The following is a 24351-nucleotide window of genomic DNA, read 5'->3' on the forward strand; positions in this document are numbered from 1 at the left end:
GCGCTATGGCTCTGCCGCTAACTAAAAGAAGGGAACCAATCGCAGAGCTTGACGTAACACACGTGACCGCCAATGGAAGTGAATCCAGAGTGGACGCGCTTCTCGCTGCATTGAGGTTCTTTAGCGGAGTTGGAGCCGCAACAGAGTCCAGGCAGCGCGAACTCAGTCATTAGGTATGAAAATAATACTACTCTGTCGTATTTTAGACATTATATATGATGCCCATTAAAACGTAAGGCCTTCTGTGCGCGCGTGACTAGCTAAACCGATGAAAGAATAATTGAGCGTAGGGTACATTTAGATGAAATGAAAAGTTGCTGCTTCATGCTGTCATGCTAATGCTAAAGCTAAAACACATTCATACTGGAGAAACAGAAAGCAGCTTTAAAATCCATATTTATGCTTAAGTCTCTCGTTTATATTAATTTAACATGGTAAAATAAGTATATATGGTTGGCTAGATGTGTGTTTGAGATGTTTCCTGCTACTTTCTGTTTCATTTTGTTGCTATAGGAGTGTGTATATTCTGGCAGCATCATAAAATAGCAAGTCAATAAATGTAATAGTTATAAATGCCTATATAAAATTGGTTATTAATCCGATTTTCTCCTGTTTGCAGGATTCATTTTATTTAAAGGCATAATGGTAAGTTGGATTATTGGTGCGTTTAATCTATTTTTTATGCAGTTTATTGATTCGTTTTTATCAGAGTTATTCACAATTTGCTTTTGATTTGTTTAACAGTCTCGGAGATATGACTCAAGGACGACTATTTTCTCTCCAGAGGGTGAGAGCCCCCACATCCACAACTGCATCATTTGCATTGCATGTTTTTGTTTTTCTAAACGTTGATTTCTCGTGATTTGGAGAAGGTCTCGGTTTGTGAGTGTTGTGTTGTTGGCAGGTCGTCTGTATCAGGTAGAATACGCCATGGAGGCCATCGGTCACGCTGGCACCTGTCTGGGCATCCTGGCCAATGACGGCGTGCTGCTGGCGGCTGAGAGGAGGAACATCCACAAACTCCTGGACGAGGTGTTCTTCTCCGAGAAGATTTACAAACTCAATGAGTGAGTCAGTCATTCAGATTCAAATCATTTACGTGGCCTTAAAATGATTCAAACTCAGGACGACTTGGAACACAGATAACGTCATAATTATGGGATTTAAAGTTTTCACAGAGAGGTTGAAGTATTTTTATTTTTAGGTTTTTATACTTTATTTCTGTAGAAAATGTTAAAGGAATAGTTTGCCTAAACATGAAATTTACTCTATATTTTACTCACCCCATAGTCATCTTAGGTGTGTATGATTTACTTCTTTCAGAGTTTTTTAAAAATGTATTGTGGCTCTTCCAAGCTTGATAATGCTGGTGGATAGTGGCCATTATTTATCCGGCGTAAAACGAACCTATACGTCATCACGTGTCCTCCTGAAGCAGATCGATTGGTTTTTGTAACAAAGATATTTCTAGTTATAAAATTGCAAAGTGAATAACTAACAGACTGAGCTCTGAGTTCTGGCTTCTTTGCGCAGCGCAAATCCGTGAATGAATGTTTCGAAGTTAACTTTAATGGGAGTAGAGAGCAGTGGTCACTGTGTAGGGTCCATGTCGATCGGAACACACTTCTAGCTCACTTCTAACTTCTATCTGATGATCAGAATCGGTTGTTAACTAAGAGAGACACGCAAGGACTGGAAAAAGCGCTGGTCTAAGGAGCTGTTTTCTCTGGAGTCAAATGTCGAACTTTTTTCGGGCTATGGACAGAGCCTCGACTCTCCCACATTTTTGGTGCGCAGTGCGTCGTCGTCTTACTGCCACCTCGAGATAAACCAGACACTAGCGCTGTCGTTATCATAAGAGTCCTGTTAATTATGAAACATCATGGTTGTCGCCAAAACTGGTATATAGTGCCACCCTAAATGAACACGTTGTCTGTATTTCATGATTTTAATATCATGGTTATCGTCAATACCGGTACATCGTGACACCCCTACTAGAAATACCTTTTATTACAAAAACCCATCTATTTGCTTCAGAGGACGTGTGATGACCCCCCGAAGGCGTATTAGTTTTACACAGTACTTGCTGATATATCGATTTATTGAGCTTCAAAATAATGGCCGCATTGACGAGCTTGGAAGAGCCAGGATACATTGTGTAAAAAAACTCTGACTGTGTTCATCTGAAAGTCATGTACACCTAGGACGGCTTTGGGGTGAGTAAAATATGGGGTCGTTTTCATTTTGGGTGAACTATTCCTTTAAAGAAAGCATTAGCTTTAATGCATTCATTTTTATATTTAAATACTAATGTAGAATTGATGTTCAATCGCATTTCTGCCAGTGTTGTTGGAGAACTTATATTAATATTTAATATTTAGAATTAATATTTAAATGCATTTTATAAGTGTGTATGGCAGTGTTAATTTTGTGTTTCTTATTACAGTGTCTGTTAATATTTTGAATGACCTTTTACTATATATATATATATATATATATATATATATATAATATTATTATTATTATTTATTTTTTATATATATTTATATACATTTTTAGCTTTGTGTTGTGCTTTCTGCATATTTTTTTAAAGGAAAGTATTATTTAGCTCTGATATAGGAGAAATTGCATAAATATTTTAATTTTATTTGTTGTTTTATAAAAATCGATGTTAACAGCTCTGATATATATTCTGTAATGCAGAGACATGGCATGCAGCGTAGCAGGAATTACATCAGATGCCAACGTCCTCACAAACGAGCTGAGACTCATCGCACAGAGGTGAGTGTAATGTCACTGTGACTTTTATAAGACGATGCATACGAGAGTCTCGAGATTGACGCAGTACGTAATGATGTGCGAACAGGTACCTGCTGCAGTATCAGGAGCCCATTCCCTGCGAGCAGCTGGTCACTGCGCTGTGCGACATCAAGCAGGCTTACACGCAGTTTGGAGGTACATTTTAATCTAACATGATCCTGGTGAAGTTTTGGGCTGTGGAGCGTAAACCGTACTTGTGTGTTTTGTCAGGTAAAAGGCCCTTTGGTGTGTCTCTGCTGTATATGGGATGGGACAAACATTACGGCTTCCAGCTCTATCAGAGCGACCCCAGCGGAAACTACGGAGGCTGGAAAGCCACGTGCATCGGCAACAACAGCGCAGTGAGTGAAAGGAACGCTTCACGGTCCTCTTCGAACATGTGACGCACTGAATCTGTCCCAACTAGTGCTAGAAAGTAAAATTCACTTTGGACTCTTCATTTGAACCAAATGTGTTCATACAAATCATTTGGTTTAATGAATAAGTTCAAAATGAATGAAAGTTTTTTTTTTTTTTTTTTTAAGAAGAAATTAATATTTTAATTCGCAGAGGCTGAATTAAATTAATTAGCAGTGACCGTAAAGACATTTTTAACATCACATAATAATTCTATTTCGAAAGAATGCTGTTCTCTTAAACTTTCTATTGATGAAGCAGTCATAAAAAAGGGTAGCACCGTTTTCACTAAAATATTAAGCAGCACAATTGTTCAATATGAATGATTTAATTGAGCAGCATAATAGAATGTTTTCTAAAGGATCATCTGACACTAAAGACCAATAAATTCAGCTTTTAATCACAGAAATAAATAAAAATGGTCAACTTCAGATTGTCAAATTTGGTCAAATTCAGTAAAATAAAAAGCAGTTATTTTAAATAGATATAATATTTCACAAAAATGCTGTTTTACTTTTGCTCAAATTAAAGCAGCCTTTGTGAACATGTTTTTAAATTTATTTTATGCATTGAAAATTTTGCCTAATTTGATTCTTTCAGAAACTAACAATTTTTTTAACTCTTTATTAAATCTTTTCAATGTGTGTCTTAATGTTTCAGATTTTATTTTATAAGAAAAAAATGATATCCTCCAAACATTTTACATGTTTTGCACACTTTTTGTCTGATTAATCATGTAGATTGAGTCAAATATTACTTACTGGTAAACTCTGGAATCAGTGTTTCTTCTTAAATTAGTGCATTAAAATAAAAAAAGCCGCAATGTCCATCTACTAGTGCGCAGTAATATCATGATTTTGGCCAGTAGATGGTGACAAAGCACCTGTCCTTAAAACATGACTTCTGTTCCTGCCTGACAAAAAAGATATTGAAACACGGAGTGTGTGTTTCAGGCTGCTGTGTCGATGCTGAAGCAGGATTATAAAGAGGGAGAGATGACTCTGTCGTCTGCCCTCGCTCTCGCCGTCAAAGTGCTGAACAAGACCATGGACGTCAGCAAGCTCTCAGCAGAGAAAGGTGTGTGTTTGGCAAGACGGAGATGGAATAAATGTTTTAGCATGCAGACGAGGCTGGAGGATTGAGGCAGTCTGGCGGAGAGCAGACTTCTGCATTATGAATGATCTCATGACACCATGTACAGACCCACAATCCATCACAGCTCTCGGCTCAATGCAGCTGATCGCGTGCTGAATTGCGGCGACAAACACAAATGCTAACGCAGCAACAAACCCTTTTACAGAATGTCTGTTTCTTTCAATTTTGCGCCGTATTGTCTCAATCACAGCTTATATCACCGTTGTATTCTAAAACAATTAGTTGCATATATTACGTTTAAAACCATTTAATCGTTCCCTTTTCCTGTCCGTCTTTAAAGTGGAGATCGCCACACTGACACGAGAGAACGGCAAGACCAGAATCAAAGTCCTCAAGCAGAAGGAAGTGGAAGAACTCATCAAGAAACACGAAGCAGAAGAGGCCAAAGCAGAGAAGGACAAGAAAGAGAAAGAACAGAAGGAGAAAGACAAATGAAACGCATGCACTTGTTTTCTATTGAAATGCAAAACGCCCTCTTGGATTCCCAGAGAAATTCATATTGCTCTGTCTGTCGATCTGTCATTTTCTTTAATAAACACAAAACGAAAAGATAAACGTGTCTAGTGGTTTCGCTTTTTTTCGAATCGAATGCGCATTCTGTGGAAAGTCTGGAAGGTTCCTCGGCGTTCGCGGCTGGCGGGTTTATGTTGAATAATAGATAAAATGTTAAAAGTGCTCATCTGGAAATTTCTGCCTCCTAATTTGAGTGTTGTATAACTAAGAGTTTTCAGGTTGGAGTGGGCCCCAGACTGCGTCTCTGTGCCTAGATAACCTTTACAAAAAAAAAAAACACTATGGTAACCTTGAAATGCCATAAATGCTCATGATGTGTGTGTGTGTGTGTACATATAAGACTACATTAAAGACTCATCCTTTGATATGAGTATAAATATCTTATCTGTAGACCTTAATCATGACGCCGTGTTGAATTTAGCATTTAGTGAAACCGGTGACTATACTACTTTGATTAAAATGCTATAGAAATGACATGGACTCTCTAATATATTGGAAAAAGACGCTTTGTGTGGTTTAAGAGTTAAGACCGTTATATCAAAGGGTGAGTCGTTTATGTGGGATTAACCAAATCTCTGACTCTTTAACGTGTTTCGCGGGCTTTCTAAGAAACGCGGGGAAATTCGGCAGGTGTTGCATAAGCGCGGGGGAAGGATTACGGTCTCAGAGGTCAGGCCTCAACATGAGGACGTAACCCAGCAGCGCAAAAATCTTAACGTGTTCCAGGCCGAGAGAATGTAGGTCATTTTAATGGACGAGATTACTGTGATGTAACCCGGCACGGATCGTTAAGTGCATATGGCCCGCAGGTCTGCCAGCTCTGTCCGTCAACGAGAGTAGAGTCGGTCAGAGCTTCTGAATGAAGGGACCTCCAAAAGTGTTTTTCAAGACGACGTTAAGTCGTATCTAAATAACGATTTTAAGTGAGCTTTAAAAAAATAAGCAAGGCTCAGTCTGTTTGTGCTGGCTTTGATGATTTTGAAACGCTAACCCAGATTGAAGCGATTTATTTTTGATATCCGTGTGTTAGAATACTTTACTCGATAAACATGAACACTTTACAATTAATGAATTTCGCTGTGCATGGGAGTGTGCTCTATGTATTATGTATTGTGCTGCCCCAGAGGTTGATGGGAAATGTAATGTAGCTGTCGGTTTATAATCATACATACGTAGTGTTTTCTGGTGAATTTGATCTGTTTCTTATTAACATTACACTAAATATGTGTGAATTAAACTGTACTAAAATTTATCAACAAATAGTAATTATAATAACTATATTTATTGGACTCCTTGTCATTGATTGGCTTTGAACGAGACAGTTTTAATGTGAATGACTTTTGAAAGTTATGAATTACATTATTTTAATAAACAGAGACCATTTTATAAGGAGCATTTTCCATGGAAGACCCAAAAAGGTAAATGCACGTTTATTAAGTTTTACTTTAGTTGCAAAATTTTAATCTTAAAGTGAACTTTTCCCCCCTTTGCAACTGTGATTGCACATTATTCAATTTGCACATTATTCAATTTGCGTAACAATTTGCTCAACTTGCGTATTTCTCTTTTCAGCTCATTTCTGACAAAGGATTCATTTGAAAGAAAAACAGGCACGTCGGCGAGGTTTTGTTTTGTCATGTGTTTTATTTGGACATAAGGAAAAGGTTCAAGGTATACAAGTGTAGATTGTCATTAAATGATATTCGATTTACTCTAAATCCTACGCTACAAAAAAAATCAATCGGTATAGACAAAATAAATCGTATAGATAAAAATAAAATTTAAGTGGATGAACAAAAAAAAAACATTCTCTAAAAGCTTATTGTCACAGCCCATAAGGAAAGGTAAGATCTATTTACACATGCAAAACCTAAAGGCCACCCTGCTGAGAAGTATACAGAACTGGATTCATTGCACCTAATTTCCACAGAGATGACCAGAAATCGGTGAAACAGAGGCTTCCGTTTCAGGGAATGTTTTTGCATGTTATACCTGACTGCGCCGGGACCGAGCCTGCTATCTGTAGGTGCTGCTACGGTAAGTTCACCAGTCTTATCTGAATGAAACTTGAGGCGTTCTCTTTGAATGGAGACCATTATCTTTGGCAAGTATGTCAAGTTCACTAAACACCGCAAGACATCTGGACGGCTCAATGCACATCTCTCTGTAACGGATGTGCAATGCACCGTGGGGCTGAATTGCTTGTGTTTTCCTAAAGTGCTTGTGTTAAAGCCCCTGAGGGGCTGAGGGTGGGGTTGGTTTGCTCTCGTGTTTCCTGTTGGTTTGGGATGGCGAAGACAAAAGGTGTGATGGACTATGGTAAGACTCGTGCAGAAGACCTCTGCATCTCCCTAAATAAGAACAAGGACCTTCAGGATTTTTTAAAACCAGAATGATTTCATCACAAACATGCTCATGCATCTAGAAGTTTTCAGGTCTGGCTCTGTTTTAAAGAGTATAAGCAACAGGCCCGATTGAACAACCTCTACTTCAAAGAACTCTAGAAAAGCAAACCTCACAACCAGACTCAACTAATCTCAACCTAAACTTACACTCAAGTGCCTTGTTGGGGTCTGGAATGACACACCGTTTTGACGAACTTGCACTAGAATGCTGCGTTCTATCCAATATTGAAAGTTTTTCGTTATTCTACAATATTTATTGCATGATGTTTGGATGCAGAAGTGCGATCTTGAGCCGTGCACCATCTGCCCAGTCCCTGTGACTGAAATTGCAGGTTTCACAAAAGTCTGAAGTCCGACTTCAAGCGCGTTCTATTGCACTTTCCTGTATAGGAAGTTGTTCTCAGTTGAATAGAACACAGCATGAATCCTAATGAGCGTATAAAGGACGAACTATGCTGAGTCAAGTCTTAGTTACTAAGAGCTATTCAGCTTGTTTCCTCTGAGAACGTTAAATGATTAACGGGTGATAGTTTCGGCTGAAACATCTAAAGAAGAGTAAAACCAGAACAGAGAAAACCGTCGATCTGGAATAAACCTGTTTCACCATTATAAGCCACTGGAAACAGTCTACAACAGGTTATAAATGCATTCCCTTCTGTAAAAAACTATCACGACTATGTCTGTGATCTGTATCCTGTCCTGAATGTTCTATACATGGTGTACACAACAGTATTTGATATATGGTTTGAATGAGCAGATAGGATATGCTAGATTTCTGCTTTAGCACCAACCCACCTCCTGCTGATGGAACGACCAATCAGAACCGATGGGTGGGATAATAACGGAAACTGAACCAATCAGAGTGTTAGCTGGCCCAGCTTCACCCCTCCCCCTGTCTTGAAAGTCATTGATGCAGAAGTATAAAGGGGGAGGAAGAGGGGTGGGGGCATTTTAAGAGTGAGTGAAGGTGTGATGGTCACTCTTCATCAGAACTGCTGCTGTCTATGGAATAGACCATAAAGAGAAGATCAGGCCGGGGCGGCACCAGTGGATGGCCTGGCTTTACCACTTCAAAACCCATGTAGTGGAAGGTCTTCATGATAGACGCTGCACAAGTAGAGACAAACACAGTTTCTCGTTTAGTGAATTATGGCATCAGATTCATTATATCATTAAAAGATTAGATAACTCAAGTGGAAGGTCTATTATCTTTTACTCAGTCTCATGTTAAAATGTATGTTTTTAGAAAAAAACTGGTTCCTTGCTGTCTGAAATGAACTGGTTTTATAAATGATGAGCTTTACAGTTATCGAACTGAACTGAATGAACTACTAAATTGACTTGAGCATTTTTTTTATAAAGCTGCATTAAAGCAGACTTTGAATCTGACTTGCAATTAAATGAGTTTGCATTGTTGATACTGTTATTTTCCTGTTTATTTCTGTGAAGCCGATCTGAAACGATCTCTTATTGCAGTCATAATAACCCTGTCAAGCTCCAAAAATTACAAAGCGCACAAGACAAGTGGATGAGACGTATTATATTTCCATTATGGAGAAAAAAAAGACGGAAAAAAAGTCCTGTTCGCACCAAGATGATGAATTTTAATAATTGCTCTAGTTGTATGAGTATAGTAAGTCAAGGCTACACATAAAAAAAAATATAGTCAGAATCACGTTCAGAATAATTACTTCCACCTAATGAGCAATCAAAAACAGCCAATCAGAATCCTTCTTTAAAACACACAAGCATGCGCATCTGTTTCTAATAAGGCTTTGGTGCAGATGCTATTATAGTTATTTTCATAGTTATTTGTTTGGTGCAAACCAGGCTTTAAATGGTATTGGTTTTGTGCAACATGAGGGTGAGTCAAAGATGACAGAATCATTTTTTGGTAGAATGCTTATTTAACGCGCTTAAATGTATCTTACATCGATCGTCTCTATTTTTCTGAAGCCACAGGAACACGTAGTTGACTTTCAACTGCTCCTCTGCAAACTCCAGCAGCCTGGTGAAACTGCAGCGTAATGAGAGAGACAGAGATGGTGACGCACTGCTGCTTTTACATAATGTCTATCTTATGTAATAATGCAGATGTACTAGCCACAGGACAACACACACATATTTAATGCTCTCTGACAGTCCACCACCTGCTTGTTGAAGGTAAAACACTCTGTTCTAACGCCTGCAGTGACCTCAGCACATGCCATGGACTTAAATGAGAAATGACTGAAAGAACTTTCATCAAGAGGGGCTGCATATTTTACAGCTTCATACCGGTGATGAAACGTCATATGGAAAACCAACTTGGGCTGCTTTTGACTTAAAATAAACCAGCCGTTCGTTCTACTGTGACCTAAAACTGTCTGTTAAAGCCAAACCATGCAGAGACAGATGGATATAGTTCTGCTGTCATTTAACTCGATGTACCCTTCTCTGCTGCCATTGTGAAGAGCTCCAGCGGGGATTTCCAGGTAGAGCGCGTCGTCCGACAGAACCGTGTCCCAGCAGGAGAACCGCCGCTCGCTTAATTGGTACTGGAAGTGCAGGACAGGGGGTGCGCCGCTCACCGAGCCCACCTGAGTCACCGTTAACTTTTCGTCCTGGGGGAGATATATTCAGCGTTTACTTAGAATGTTAATTTATAAGAGCATGAAATTTTAGCACAAAGGTTATTCTTTAGCTCTTCAGTCTCAGTTCCGTTTTGCTTATACATTAACTGTGTCTTTAAGTTTTCGAAAATGTAACCTAGTAACGCAATTGTTGTTGCATGAATTAGCATACGGTCTCTTGCTCACAATACTGCATCGATATGTCCCTAGAAATATGCAAAACAAAATACATATTTGCATTATGATACACATATCATTTCCGACAGTTAAAGGCACAGTGCATCCAAAAACAACAGCCCACACATGCATCAGCAGCATCACATGCATGCATTATGGGGTAAAGTTGTTATTTTTTTATTTGTTTTCTTTGCACACACAAAAAAATAACTGTTTAACCACTGATGACAAATGGACTACTGTAACAATGTCCTTGGCTATGCAAGGTCAGAAAGCTCCTGCTTTCAAATCAAATTTGTGTTCCAAAGATGAACGAAAATCGTATAGGTTTGGAACAACATAAAAGAGAGTAAATTATAATTAAATGTAGTAAATGTAGATTTTAAAAAGCATCCTGAGAGATTGTATTGCTTTATGACATCTGTATTGCGACATGTATCGCGTTGAGTTGGAAATACCCTCAGCAATGTGGGACTATTTTTGGTTATAACCCAGTGTTATCCTATACCTTCTCAATCGATTTTGTAAATATTACCAGAGTGGCATATTTAAACAAAATCAACTCGTATAAAAAATGCGCTCAAGAGCAGACAGCAGTCACTTGCACAATAGACCGTCTCACAGGTGTGAGTGATCCAAAACCTCTTAACCTTTTTGAGACGGTCACATGTCTGCGCACAGACAGTGCTGACATCTATAGTCTCACACACTTGGTCAGCTGTATGCAGAGCTCGAGTACCAAGCACCAACACCGCGCGTATGTAGGCCAGATGGAAACACTAGCTGTAAATATGGCACGGAGCTACGTGACAAATAACAAGCTCTAGAGATCTCTTCACACCCGTCTCCTCCCTTGGGCCGGTTGTCTGTGTGTGTTTTTTAGAAATGGCACGGTCTGAACATTGGTGAGCAAACCCATCTACTTACTGGACAGTCTGAGGGCGAGTGCATTTAAAGTATTTGGATGAACTGAGCTTAATCTGTGTTCTCACCTTGTGCAGTACGCTGTGAGGGAGATCCCTGCCCGTCCCTCGCCCACCCGGGATCTTCGTTAGTGGGAGAGGGGCATCAGGAGCACCACAGAGGCCCTGGAGCCCACTGCCTCGAGCCCAGAACGGCACAACTACAAGACAGGGAGAGACAGACATATCATTTTAAAGCTGTGTAAGATTATCCCGAAGTGCGTTAACAAAAATTGGCGTGCGCTTCTGAAAGCTTCCCTTGCTCGGTTTGCCTCCAGAATCATGAGTCAAGTGCATGACGCGGCTTGGCACAGACCTCGGGGTGCCAGCTGATAACAGATACCCATCCTGCCAAGAGCATAACAACAGTCTGCCTGTCTGCTTCACAGAAATGTTACACTAACTCTTTCCATATTTCTTCTCACGCATTATCAGATACCGTCACCTTGTAATATTTTCTGCAGCGCTGTTTTCACTTTAACAGTTCTCCGATTGCAGACTATGGCATCACTTGAGACAAATGGTGTACTAAAATCACGCCCTTCTTGCTAATTCCCGAAGAGTATTTGGCTTTATGGTTAGCCCAATGCTAACTTAGCAACATCAAACTGTTAAATGCCAGTATTCCTAACTACATACAGCTGAAAAAGCCTTGCAATGAGCATTTTCGGCATCTAAGGCTTTATGGAAAATCAATTATCCTACTAATTTTACACAAACCGAATCAGGTCGCTCTGGACGAGCGTAAACTGACCCGATGTCACACGTTACAACGGTAAGCAACGGCAGTTAGGTTCTTGGAGACAGATGTTTCACTTTCCACTAGACAGAAGGCAGGAGGCAGTTCGCGCAGATCACAAACAAGCACATGATGTGAAAACAAGTCTGTAAATAGCAGCTTGGCTGAGAACATTTCACATCCCAGAGGGCTTGAGTTACAGCACTGGCTTTTAGAGATGGTAATAACAGACATTTTCGTCCCCGTGACATGCTGGGAGATCTTTGGATCTGACGTCTCATCTGAAGCCAGGCCGCACGCCTGTCAGCATAAATCTCTAATTATGATCGAAAGCATTCCCGCTTTTCAAAACAAGCTCTGTTTACAACAAGCTAGATGAAGGAGATCTCATGATCGCTTACTGCCAGGTTGATGATCGGGAAACAGAACATTGATGTTTTACGCCATTATCAGCTGACAGCCATCAATGACACGCTGAAAATGGCCGTTCAAAGACAAGAGTGCTTTTTCACATCTCATGAGCCAGATTACCCGGCAGGCAAACGAAAGGAGGGAGGCGTAGCGCTTTCTGTTCGCTGGTAACCCAACGTAACCCAGGTGACAAAATCTGCATAGTGACCACATGAAAACAGGTGAAGCTGTTACCAAGCATTTCTGTTTTGGTTACTGGAGTACAAAGAATTAGCATGATTGATTGTGAGATCTTCTTTATTCGTTCCTTCTCCTCCCCTGGTCTCTATATAGACGCTGTGGGTATCTGCGAGTGAAATGTCAGCTTGTTTTGAAAGCCGATGCTTTCACCCTCTGACATTCAAACTCCTCCACCCCCCCCACCACCACCTCGTCGCTGATTATACGCTCTGGATGATAAGAGATCCAGGACAACGTTAAAGAAAAAAAGCTAAACTAAAACTGTGACTTTCTTAGATTCGTTTACCATTCAAAGAACTTGATTGTTGCATGCCTTGTTTGGTCAATCGGCACTTCAAAGAAAAAAAAAATTCTCCGAAAAGCCATAGAATTCATCAGAGCGTAATGACTGGCATCGTGATGATTGGTTCCACCTTTAACAACCGTGAAGCCTTTCTATTGGACAAAATGTTTCTTTTACGAACTGTCCGTTGAAAGGTTCTTTGGGAACCCAAAGTTATTTATTCTCTAGAGTGTACTGGGCTTTCTAAAATCCAACTAACGGACAACTGTCGCATAAAACAGGAATAATGTTTAATTCACGAAATCCAAAAGCAGAACCATGTCCAAAACTATCCGATATCGTTAAATTAATCCCTGACTACAGCTGACCCCAGGATGATGGTCCGGATATGTTTAAAGGCTGAGATTCAGGTTAATCTTTAGAGCAGTAATTATTGGCTCTGGTGAGTGTTTTGGAGAAGGACCAGGAAACAGTCAAAACCAAAACAGGATACTGCGAGTCTTCCAGGAAAACAGTTATCATTTGGCTACAAAGAGGCTCGAAAGGTGAGGTCCGACCTTCAACTCGCAGTGAATGTGTTGCGGACCAATCGCTGACCGGGAGAAATGGCAGGTTTGTGTTTTTCACGTGTCAGATTACAAAGCCACACGCAAATGGCCTTCTTTGACAGCGAGTTTGACATGTTTCTATTTTTACAGAGACTTAGTGCCGCTGCGATCTTCAGCGAAGTGTTTCTCTTTTGAGTGTGGCAGGTCTGGGTGGAGTCCAAGCAAAACAACAAAAACAAGAAACGGGACTTTGCATGAAATGTAAGTGCGGATGGATTCGGGGGGGAAATATGAAGATATATGCAATGAATTCACAGTGATGCCTGAATTGTGAAGGATACTATAAACAGGGCCACTGCAGTGATGCTGCAGCTGAACAACAGAGCTTTCTAGGAACTATAGCTTATGTAATGTTGATCTAATGTTCTGTCCCTGTATTCCTTGCTCAGAATATCTTAAATCTCAGGTTAAATGTGGTTTATCAGCTTCTCACCTGCGCTAATCTTGTTACAAAAACAAAGACAACTGCGGGTGGAGTTTCACAGCAGGATGGTTGCAGGCGATCCATTCTGGGTTTTCCATCCTCAATCCAGGTTAAGAAATTGCAAAGCAGGAAATTAGATTGTTTAGGAAAACTAATGAACTTTGGGGCAAGGCGAGCGATTTGGTTCTGTTACGAGCTCATGAATCCTAATTGAGTTGATGGGGTTATGGATGAAATATTTATAGCATCAGTTGTCTCTCTCACGCGCACTCATCTGTCTGCTCGACATTAAATCCGCTTTGATAACAGTCTGTGAGTCTGATCCCTCAGAACATCACAATAAATCCTGCCCATTCATGATTTACATACATGACATTTCTGTATCCAAAAAAGCTTAAAATAGATTTGAAATATTACTGAAGATATCATTTTACAATTATATAAGAAGAACATTATATTGCAGAACGTTTAAATATATTAACATATTTTATATTACATAATGAATATTTTAAATAAATATTAATTATATCTATCTATCTATATATATTTATTAATAAATAAATAATAATGATTATATATATATATATATATATATATATATATATATATATATATATATATATATATATATATATATATATATATATGAATTGTCATTTTATAAATCAAGTTTATATTATTTTTCTTTTTATTTTATATTTAAATACAGATTAAATACTGAACAGATATGTCAAATTATCATAATCGCCAGCTGCAAAAACTTGCAAGAAATTAAAATGTTGCATAACGGTGGAAAATTAAAAAAAAAAAATCCAGTGTATTTTCTCACCTCTCCTCTGTGTTGCACATGTTTTCCTCGTAGACCGCTTTACTCTGATAACCAAAAGAGTGATTTTTGTGCAGAAAGTCCACGGAGAAATGCACCATCTATACGACAATTCTCCCTGACGCGTTCTGAGATAAGCGCTCCGTGCTTTGACGCTGAGCTTTGGCTGCGCGCTGACGTTGAGGAACCGCTTATGAATATTAATGAGTCTACGTAACGCCCGCCAATCGAACGCCGCGTAAGCTTGTCGAGCGACACGCGGGTTTATTAATATTCATAGACGTGCGGCGCGGAGAATCATGGGAGACAGATGTAGAACAGGGAAGTGACGGCGTTTTACAGTATTTTTATGCATCAGTCCTTCTAAATAAAAAACAACTAACAGAGCCCAATAGAAACCATCACAGAAATCTTATGGTTTCTATTAAAACACCATTATAAACCATTATAAAAACAATTACAAAATTCCATCATACAACACTAGATACCGTTATAGTTTAATGCTATTTCCATTATAACCATTGAATCTATTACATTTTCTTTTGTGTTTTGGGCAAAGCAAAAGGTCAACATAGTGAATTTGCATTGTGCTATATATATATATTGTTTTAATCCCGTTTAAGAAAGATTCAAAAGTATAATGTTAAAACTTGATAGAGGGTTAGAAATGTTTTTTTTTTTTTTTTTTTTAGCTTAAAACCTAATTTATGTGTAATATACCTATGAATCTAAACTGAAAAATAAAAGTGGTAAAAATCAACAGAAAAGTCAAATGTGTGAAATCACATGAAAATGTTCTTAGAAATTAAACACCCGAAAATGATTATTTTTTAAAGACCTTTGCAGGACTTTTGGAGCGAGACTTATGTAAGAGCTGATAATGGAAACAACCCTGGGCCAAGAGATTAAAGTATCAGGAACCGGACACCAGATCATTACACAGCGATGGGTGAAGATCAGTCTCCGTGAGAGAAGTGTACAACCTCCAGAGAGAAACCTCTACACAACGCAGTCGATATCTTATTGGGTTTAAGTACAAAGCACTGGGCTTGAATTTTCAGTAGTAAGTAGTAAGTTCAGCAGGTTTGTATAAATCATTCTAGATAGCATAGGCCAGGGGCTTTAAGCTGATTTTGCTCCAAGATCCAGACCATTTTATCCTAATTGTACGTTATAATTTATTATTTCCATTCGCTGAAGTTGAGAGCCACTGCGATACGGGAACTTAATCAAGCTGGGCTTTAGCCTGCTTTAAAGCTGAATCTCATTATGAGAACAGAAACCACAGTAGTAAGAGGCAACACTTGCAATTTGGTTCAGGATTAGATTTCATAGCTCATTCGTTCTTGTTGACATGTGATTACATTCGCTGTGTGTTTGATTGCATTTTCTTATAGGCTACAGTAGGTGTGGCGTTAGCAACCATCTGATTTGGTGAGGTCTGAATCCGCTAAACTAGTCGGACAACCTGAACATCTCACCTTTGATCTTGCCACAGTTTCTGTCACACATACCTTTGTGTATTTTCTCAAACGGAGGCGTTACGAACCCTCCAGGGCTAAACAAACGACAAAAATATATTCCCTTTTCCATATGGATGCTTCGCCCTGATAGACGAATAACAAATATTTGACAAAGCCAGAGTTTTTTAGAGCAGTCATCATTCAGGACTGCGAAACCCCTTCGGCATGATTTCTCAGACCAGCTGAAAACACACGTAGGACAGGCGGTTCCGATGGGCCAGTGGGAACAGACAGTGTTTTATTCCATGGACAGCATCGGCCTGCTGATCTATTAAAAGCTCCATTGTATCTTTTCCTCCCCGACGCTCTTGTACATCCAGGAAATGCTTGTTTATTGTGTCAGGTAATCAGCTCAGAGCTGGATTGAGAGATTCTCTGTCGCAGAGGGCAATGCCAGTAAACTGCTTCTGACTTCGGCTTCATTCATACCTTGTTTAGTAGTACTTTTTTAAAAAGAGCGTGACTTGTTGAGAAGGCCAGAAATACCCTAGCGGTGTCCTAAAAGCTAAGCAACACACCCTGTTTATCACCCACAACATCCTAGTAACATCCCTAAGAACCAAGCCAGAAAACCTTAGCAATCAAAGACACAGAAGAAATTTCAGAAGAAAGTAATTTTTTTCCACTATTTTTTGTTTTCTTTGTGCACAAAAGTATTCTTATCAAATTAAAACTGAAACACAGTACATAACACGGGCTGTGAGCAGTGACAGAATTTTCATTTTTGGTTAAATATCCCTTTAAGGCTGTGTCCTAAGATCTTTCTCATGTTAATCAGAGTAACATTAGTTGCGACATATTTATAGTTTTTATTTCCGTGGCGGAACAACAACACGCAAACTACATGACAGCAGATAGTCTCAGGTGATTTTGTGCTTTATTAAAAGCGAGTCTAAAATGAGTTTAAAGTCCACATCAAAACAAAATTGGCTATATTTATTTTGTTAGCTTCACATGGCTGTATTTGTGGAGAAACTTTCATCCGTGCAAATCAATCCATGTCGATTATATGACTGAAACGCCTACTAAAAAGTAGAAAAAAACAAGTGATGCCCTCTAGTTTCCTCATTCGATATTCCGTTTCTCTCCGAAGTGCGTCACGGTACGTATAAGTAAAATGTCACAATAAGTAAAATCGGTCACGAACATCTAGTTGTCACACATTTAATGGTGTTAATGTTTGTTGTGAGACGCACGCTTCCGGTGAGAGCCTGCCTGCACGCACTTCTCATTGGCTGTGATTTTGATTGATTCTGTGAGCTGTGGACTGTCGTGTTTCTGATATGAAATCCCGTCCCAGTCTCCGTCAGTCGGGCTGCTAAGCGACACAGAAATGTCCCAGTCCAGCCCAATGAACTTTCAGCAGCGACGCTAAGTTCAGACCGTTCCTCGTGCGCACTCACCTGATTATATTCTGTCCTCGCTGACGCATACGGAGGTACATCGGTTGCTACGCACTTCGGTAAAAGACATTCTGTTACCTTCTGACCCCTGACCCCTGGCGGACGGCTAGGGACGCTGGCGTGTGTCTGGCGCCGAGCAGAGGTTCTGTGTACACGCGTCAGGGGTTTTGTTGTGTACGACATTAAGCTGATTGGCACTAATACTTTGTGTTCTGGCTTTGAGTTTCCATTGCAGCGTTCCCCACAGGACAGCTGATTACACATGCCTGTGTGGCATCTGATTAACCTCCAAGAGCACAGCGCTCCACTTCCTATTACTCTCAGTTCATCCATAAAGTCGTACCTTACAGAATTTGCTCTATTTACTGCGATAGTTCACCCAAAAACTACAATTCTGTCATTAATTGCTCACCCTCGTGTCGTTCCAAACAAGCAAGACCTTCTGAACTCAAATGAAGATATTGTTGATGAAGTCTGAGAGCATAGAGAGCAAGGGAGCTGACGTTTTAGAGGCCCAGAACATTGTTAAAGTAGTCCGTGTGACATAAGTGGATCAACTGTAATTTTACAAAGCTACGGGAAAAAAACGAAAATACTTTTTGCACGCATGAGTAATTAATGTTCATTTATGTCGTTTATATTTTTGAGTGAACTATCCCTTTGTATTTAGACAGGCTAAGACTTCATCTAGACTTTTTAGAGACCATTTTAAACTTATTATTATTATTAAAATTATTATTGTTATTAATCAGTCAAACAATGAATCATGATTAATTGCATGCAAAATAAGTTTTTGTTTACGCAATATAAGTATGTATACTGTGTAGAGTTATCATGTAAATATAAATACACACACATACAGTATATATTTTGAAAAAATATATACAAAATATAATATATACTAAATATATTTTGTGTATTTATATTCATATAGTTGATATATAAACACTTGAAATGTATAAACATATTTTGTCTCAAAATATATACATGTATGTGTGTGTATTTATAAATACACAATAAATATACATAGTACACACATATTATGTAAACAAAAACTATTTTGGATTAAATTAATTGTGATTAATAATTTGACAGCAGTATATTATATATATATTATATATATATATACACACACACACACACACACATATATATATATATATATATATATATATATATTATGTTATATATTGTCATGTATTTTTGCATAATATGTATATGATATTTAATATTATTTAATGTAATTTGTATTAGTTTTATATGAATTAAGTGTAATACAATTTAAATAATTGTATAATTAATTTACAGTATAATTTAATATATTATTATTATTATATCATATACTATTGATATATTAATATATTTATGCTTATTAGAGTAATGCACCCTTCATTTCTGTCCTGAGATCCCTGACTTTTCACTGTTCCCATCTGAGTCTATTTTTGCACACCATGCTTTGAGAAAAAAAATCGTACAATCTTTTGGTGAACTGTGTAAGTGTGTGAGTAGGAAGGGCAGCAGGTCGTGGGAATGGGTTCAGCGCACCAGCCTGGGCCGTCAGCAGAGACTCACTTCCACCAAAAGCATCAGAAGGGCTGTATAAGAACAACCAAGGAAGTGAAGAAACAATGTGCGAGTCTGAACAAACACGCACACACACACACACACACACTCTGCACTGGATCAGGGTGTGGGACTGCAGTGCAGTGACAGCCATTTCTCTGGACCCAGAAACCCACAGAGAAAAGAAAATTCAGTTTCCCATAATTCTGTTTGTGTTTCCGCTGAATACGCTCCCACGGTGATCGCTCTTCTTGTGCACTATTCTATTTTTGTTTCCTCCTAAACTAATTTTAAAACTGGTTATAGGATAGTGCGCATACATTTCTGAGTGCGTGTGTTTAACTTCAAAGGTCTCCAGTCTGGAAATGAACCACGCTGACCGGTAATGTCGGTTTTAGGGCGTTGTTTATTGAAATGACTCCTGGTAGGAAGCTAGAACGTGACCAATACAGCAGCTTGAGCTAAGAAAACGTGAATAATTATGAATGCACTGTTCCTGTCTTACATAATGGCCGGTAGCTTTATATTAATGCAGTCTTTTATCAAGTAGACAGCTACGATCAACCACTTCTGGTAAACTGAGGCCAACTTCTCTCACATTATTTCAGAGTGGACTATGCACGATTTTTTGATCTGGTTCAGGCTAGTTTATGCCGGTCTGGTGGGTGGATTAGTCCAACTATAATAATCTTAGCAAGCATCATCATTCTTATGCCATCTCTCCTGGTTTTGGGTGATTTGTGTATAAGCCACAAATTTGCCAAAATGCTAAATAGTCACACAAGATTGTTTTTACTTTTTTAGTAACGATAATGATTTCATATAATCAGGAAACTCATTAAGAAGTCACTTTGTGAGTTAACAGTTTTTTAATTCAGTGGTTATGCTGATTTTTTTGCACATTTTTTATTTGAATTTGTCTCGTGCCTGAAAAAAAACCCCATTGTTTCACTGACATTTATTAACTAATAATTTCATTTATTTATTTTAATAAAAGTTAAAAGTATGCCACACTGTCCCAGCATGGCAGTAGAGAAGTTACACTTAAATTTATTTATTATTATTTTATTTTAAATGTGTCATTAGTGTCGCATTATTTAATGTTCATGTTAATGCTAAAAAAAAAAGAGAGAGATTATCTCATTTTTTTAATTAACTGATTACATGAATTGTCTATAAAAATTAGCTTTTTTGTGTATGTAAATTTGTCATTTTTTTTTTAATTATTCAATTATATAAAGAATAAAACAGAAGTTGTCTTTGAACAACATTAAGCTTGAATAATGTAAGCCTGAAAAATCAACATTTTTGGAGAATGACCAATCCATAGGGAATCTAAATCCATAGGGAAAACATAATCTTCAGGGTCAAGCACTGCAGGAATTCCATGATACTGAAAGGGCCCTTGTTTTGTGGTATTACGCATATATAAAAACCCACCGAGCTGCTAAGTAGAACTTCTAGTAAACACGGGCCGATGCATGACGTTCTGACACTAAAACATTGTTGAGCACTTAATCGGCGTGTTGTTACTGCCCTGCTTTCCTTAATCTCTGTGTTTAAACACAGAGCGCTCGGAGAGGACAGATATTCCGGGTATGTCCGGGTCTCTGTGCTCTTCCCAGCAAGCCTGTAAACATCTGTAGAATAACACGGTTTCAGCCTTCTGGCCCTGCTCTGTCCACACGGCCTGAAGTAGGCCAAGCTGCACAGCAGGGCTTTAGAGGGGCAGATTTGTGCCGAGTCGAGGGAATTCCTCCCATACTTCCCCTCTCTCCGTCCATTTCTGCATGACTGAATCGCTGCAAAACAAGAAGCAGGACGAGCTCCGGTCTGACTCATGCTTGGGGTCAAGTATATGAGCAAAAAAACAATCGCATAAACCACAGAGCACATGCCTTTCTCTAAACTGACACAACAACAGCGTTAAAGGAATAGTTTATTAAAAAAGTAAAAATGGATTTACTCCGGTCATCCACGCCGTTGAGTTTGTTTCGGAGGTTTGGAGAAGTGTAGCATTACGTCACTTGCTCTGATGGATGCTCTGCAGTGAATGGGTGCCGTCAGAATGAGAGTCCAAACACCTGATAAAAACAATAATACAGACCACTTCAGTCCATCAGTTAAACTCCGAACCATTGCTTCTGGCTAAAACATGAGTCCTCCTTCCATAGTGTTGCTTTTTCTAGTGGCTAGTTTTTCTAAAAAAGGAGAGAAAAACGCACGAACCAAGCATTGCTTACCAACGAAAACAGTCTAAAACAGTTCTATGGACTTTGATATGAGACAACAACGTTTTTAACACATTGTTATTGATTATGGGCTATTTTTTTGGTCAGAAACAACAGCTTAAAGTTAAAATGACAGATTTGTTTCTTGTAAACATGCAGCTTTTCGTTTCACAAGGTGTTAACTGATGCATTGGGATGGCGTTGATTATTGCGAACTGCGGCACCCGTTCACTGCAGAGCATCTATCTGTGAGCAAGATTCTACATTTCTCCGAATCTGACGATGAAACAAACTCATCTGCATCTCGGATGAACCGAAGGCAAGTTCAGCATGTTTGCATTTAGTAGTTTTCTGCTGTTGCATTAGTTGTACAGCACTGCAAAGAGAGAGTGAGAGAGAGTGTGAGAGAGAGAGAGAGAGGGGGGGGAGGGGGGGGGGAGGGGAAGCAAGCATGTGCTCTGTGGTTTATAATGTGATTTTTATCACTCAGTGTTTGGTCAGAGTGTCTTTGACCTCAAAGCGCAGCAGCACACAGTGCTGGGAAACATGTATTCCGGAAACCTCTTGCATGAAGAGGAAACCTTAGATCAGCGCCATGAGCATAAAGACATAGAGAGAATGTTGAACCAAATCTAAGCTCATCTTGTTCATGCTGAGTGTCTGAAGTACCTGCTATTAGTGAAATACGGGCGCTTTTGACTTTAGCAAGCCCTTGAACCCACCATAACACTTTTGCACGGGTAAACAGCGTTTATATTTTCCACAGAACTTGCTTTGTTTTCAGCGTGTTTGTTTGCAGTGATGTGGAACATTTAGCCTATATTCATCACATGACTAGCAGCGCCGACAAATAAAGCCTTCAAAATACAGCAGCTGATGTGAGACTGCCTTTGAATTGTTATCAACCATCTCCTTGAAATAAAAAAGGGACTGTCTGTGACGAAGAGTTGTTTTTTGCATAATCCTGTTGCAACCTATTCATGCCTAAGACGATAAACTGAAGTTAATTCAAGATCTGTTGATGTTTTTTTACTATTTTGCTTCTCAGACCATGTGATCTGAGGAGGTTTTTGCGGTTTTGTTTTGCACCGTATTTAAAAAAAACTAGCAAGCGGTGGATCAGCAAGAGGTGAACATTTATCTATAGAGAAAATATCTGATGATCGCTCTCACATGGACTTTTAACACGTTAATGATATTCTTCAGCAGCGCACATGTGGAGTTAAAGGGGAAACAGAGCCGCAGTCAGGTTGTTAGGTTGAACCGACGCACGTAAAAACCTGCTGCTGATCTCTAGACATGCACATCTGTTGTTCATTGGTGTGCACACACATACAGGATTATGACATAATGCTGTTATGAGGATCATCTCACACTCTTAAATAAGCACACACGCACGATGCAAGCTTGGCATTGCTTATCAGCATGTGTTAGTGATTTAAAGAATCTCCAAACATTCAAAACTTTTAAAAAATGTGTGTGTGCTTACGAGCGTGTGTGTGTGTAAAATCGTTTCTCTGCGCTGGAAACAGCAGTAACAGACACTGCTTGGGTTTATATTCCTAATTACCAAACCCTGACCTAAATACACATAAACACACGCATGGTTCAAACTCACAACTGATTAGTGATACGATACTGATTTCGCCAGAAAATAAAGCTGTCACTGAATTTGACTGACTTTTGTAAAGTGATTTAAATGTAACTGAGTCGAAATGCAAGGGTTTGCATGAGAGGTCAGGAGTCAGGGTCAGTAAGTGAAAAACAAGAGCTGATGCGTTACTGTATAGTTGTTTTAGCAGACAGTGCCATCTGCTGATTGTGGTTGAAAATGAGATAGAATTGAAGCGATTTCTTACTTTTATCCACCGTCTTTTTAAAGACAGGAATGACCTATTTCTATAAATGTGCAAGAATTCCGATTCGGCTTAGGTGAAGAAGACGAACAGTAAAAAGTAGAAAAAGTAGTAAAAAGTAAAAACTATTTGCCTAACGATCCGCGAATTATTACAATGCATTAAAGTAATATCACTTTGCAATTTTGTACAATTTTGTGACGCCGGAAGTCTCGCACACATTGCCGCGCCTACTATAATACGTTAAAAATGTAATATATATATATATATATATATATATATATATATATATATATATATATATATATATATATATATATATATATATATATAATAAATATATATAAAAATATATATAACCATAGCAAATAGAACAGAGGTGTACGATTTTTTTTTTAATTCAATTAAATTTTTTTCTCATTGAATTGCTGGAAGTCTCGTGCCAGTCAAATATTTTTCAGTTAAATAAACGCGGCAACTAACTTTTAGATACACCAACATTTGCTATGATATTTCTGATACAACTGAACCTACAATAACGTGAAAAATAATTGCAGTTTCACGTTTGTCGATTTAGGGATTGGGCGGAAGCTGTAACTTTACTCACGTGATTTCTGCGCGAGAACAAACATAAACACGCGGCTGAAGCGCGTATCCTTACATTGAAAAGGTTTACACAATTTAGGACCTTTTCTGGAGCTACTCCTGCGCTAAATAAGTTTTAAAGGACTATATATATTTTTGAGGACTCAACGCCACTTGCTGCATCGTGGTAAGGTCACAGGAATAACAAGGTACTAAGCCGTTTTCATATACTAACAGTATATCCACAAGAGGACGCCATTGTTGAACAAGTATTACAATAATAAACAAAAAATAAATTCTTATGTTTCACCAGGTTCCTTGCCAGTTTGATGAAAAGTCTCTGTTGTGGTGCCATATTACTCCTTCCTAATACGAGCTGAGGAGGTCAGTACCGATATACTACAGTTGTGTATTGTAGACTATACTGTACAAATAATATAAGAGGAAAGTCATTTGTACTGTCTATGCTCTTAAAAATCCAATACAGAATCCTAGAGCTCCTGCTAAAAATAAATAAATAGGCACACAATAGAAACCAGCACAGAAAATCTAATGGTTTCCATTAAAATACTATTATAACCATTCACTTTTTGCATTAAAACCATTGCAAAATTTATTA

General features: G+C 38.6%; 2 protein-coding genes and 1 long non-coding RNA gene across 6 annotated transcripts in view; 2 read left to right on the forward strand and 1 right to left on the reverse strand.

Moving 5' to 3' along the window:
• The first annotated feature begins 56 nt into the window (after positions 1–56).
• psma4 (proteasome 20S subunit alpha 4) lies at positions 57–4926 on the forward strand. Its single transcript, XM_043227944.1, has 9 exons — positions 57–173; positions 620–645; positions 745–787; positions 905–1067; positions 2704–2781; positions 2867–2955; positions 3031–3161; positions 4170–4293; positions 4652–4926. Exons 2-9 carry the CDS (start codon positions 643–645, stop codon positions 4804–4806), a joined length of 786 nt encoding a protein of 261 aa, XP_043083879.1. The 5' UTR covers positions 57–173; positions 620–642; the 3' UTR covers positions 4807–4926.
• A 1582-nt stretch (positions 4927–6508) lies between these two features.
• Positions 6509–14734, reverse strand: oaz2a (ornithine decarboxylase antizyme 2a). Its single transcript, XM_043228485.1, is given in 6 exon segments — positions 6509–8396; positions 9221–9306; positions 9720–9892; positions 11071–11148; positions 11150–11201; positions 14575–14734. Coding segments are annotated over 6 exon segments (618 nt in total). The 5' UTR covers positions 14673–14734; the 3' UTR covers positions 6509–8265.
• The window catches only part of LOC122331052, a 32702-nt gene continuing 19737 nt past the window's right edge, over positions 11387–24351 (forward strand). For 3 of the 4 annotated variants that reach the window (XR_006248118.1, XR_006248116.1, XR_006248119.1), the window contains exons 1-3: positions 13186–13325; positions 13412–13522; positions 24046–24116. This is a non-coding gene — a long non-coding RNA (uncharacterized LOC122331052). Of the gene's footprint in view, positions 13326–13411; positions 13523–15407; positions 18244–24045; positions 24117–24351 lie in introns of those variants that run through there. The other variant, XR_006248117.1, reaches the window with a different exon arrangement.

Source organism: Puntigrus tetrazona, chromosome 25, assembly GCF_018831695.1.
Source record: "Puntigrus tetrazona isolate hp1 chromosome 25, ASM1883169v1, whole genome shotgun sequence".
Classification (NCBI taxonomy): domain Eukaryota; kingdom Metazoa; phylum Chordata; class Actinopteri; order Cypriniformes; family Cyprinidae; genus Puntigrus; species Puntigrus tetrazona.

Excerpts from the sequence above, each read along its gene's own strand:
- psma4 (XM_043227944.1), top strand. Across the intron at positions 788-904 it reads GACTATTTTCTCTCCAGAGG|GTCGTCTGTATCAGGTAGAA; the intron begins GTGAGAGCCCCC and ends TGTTGTTGGCAG. Across the intron at positions 2,956-3,030 it reads GGCTTACACGCAGTTTGGAG|GTAAAAGGCCCTTTGGTGTG; the intron begins GTACATTTTAAT and ends GTGTTTTGTCAG.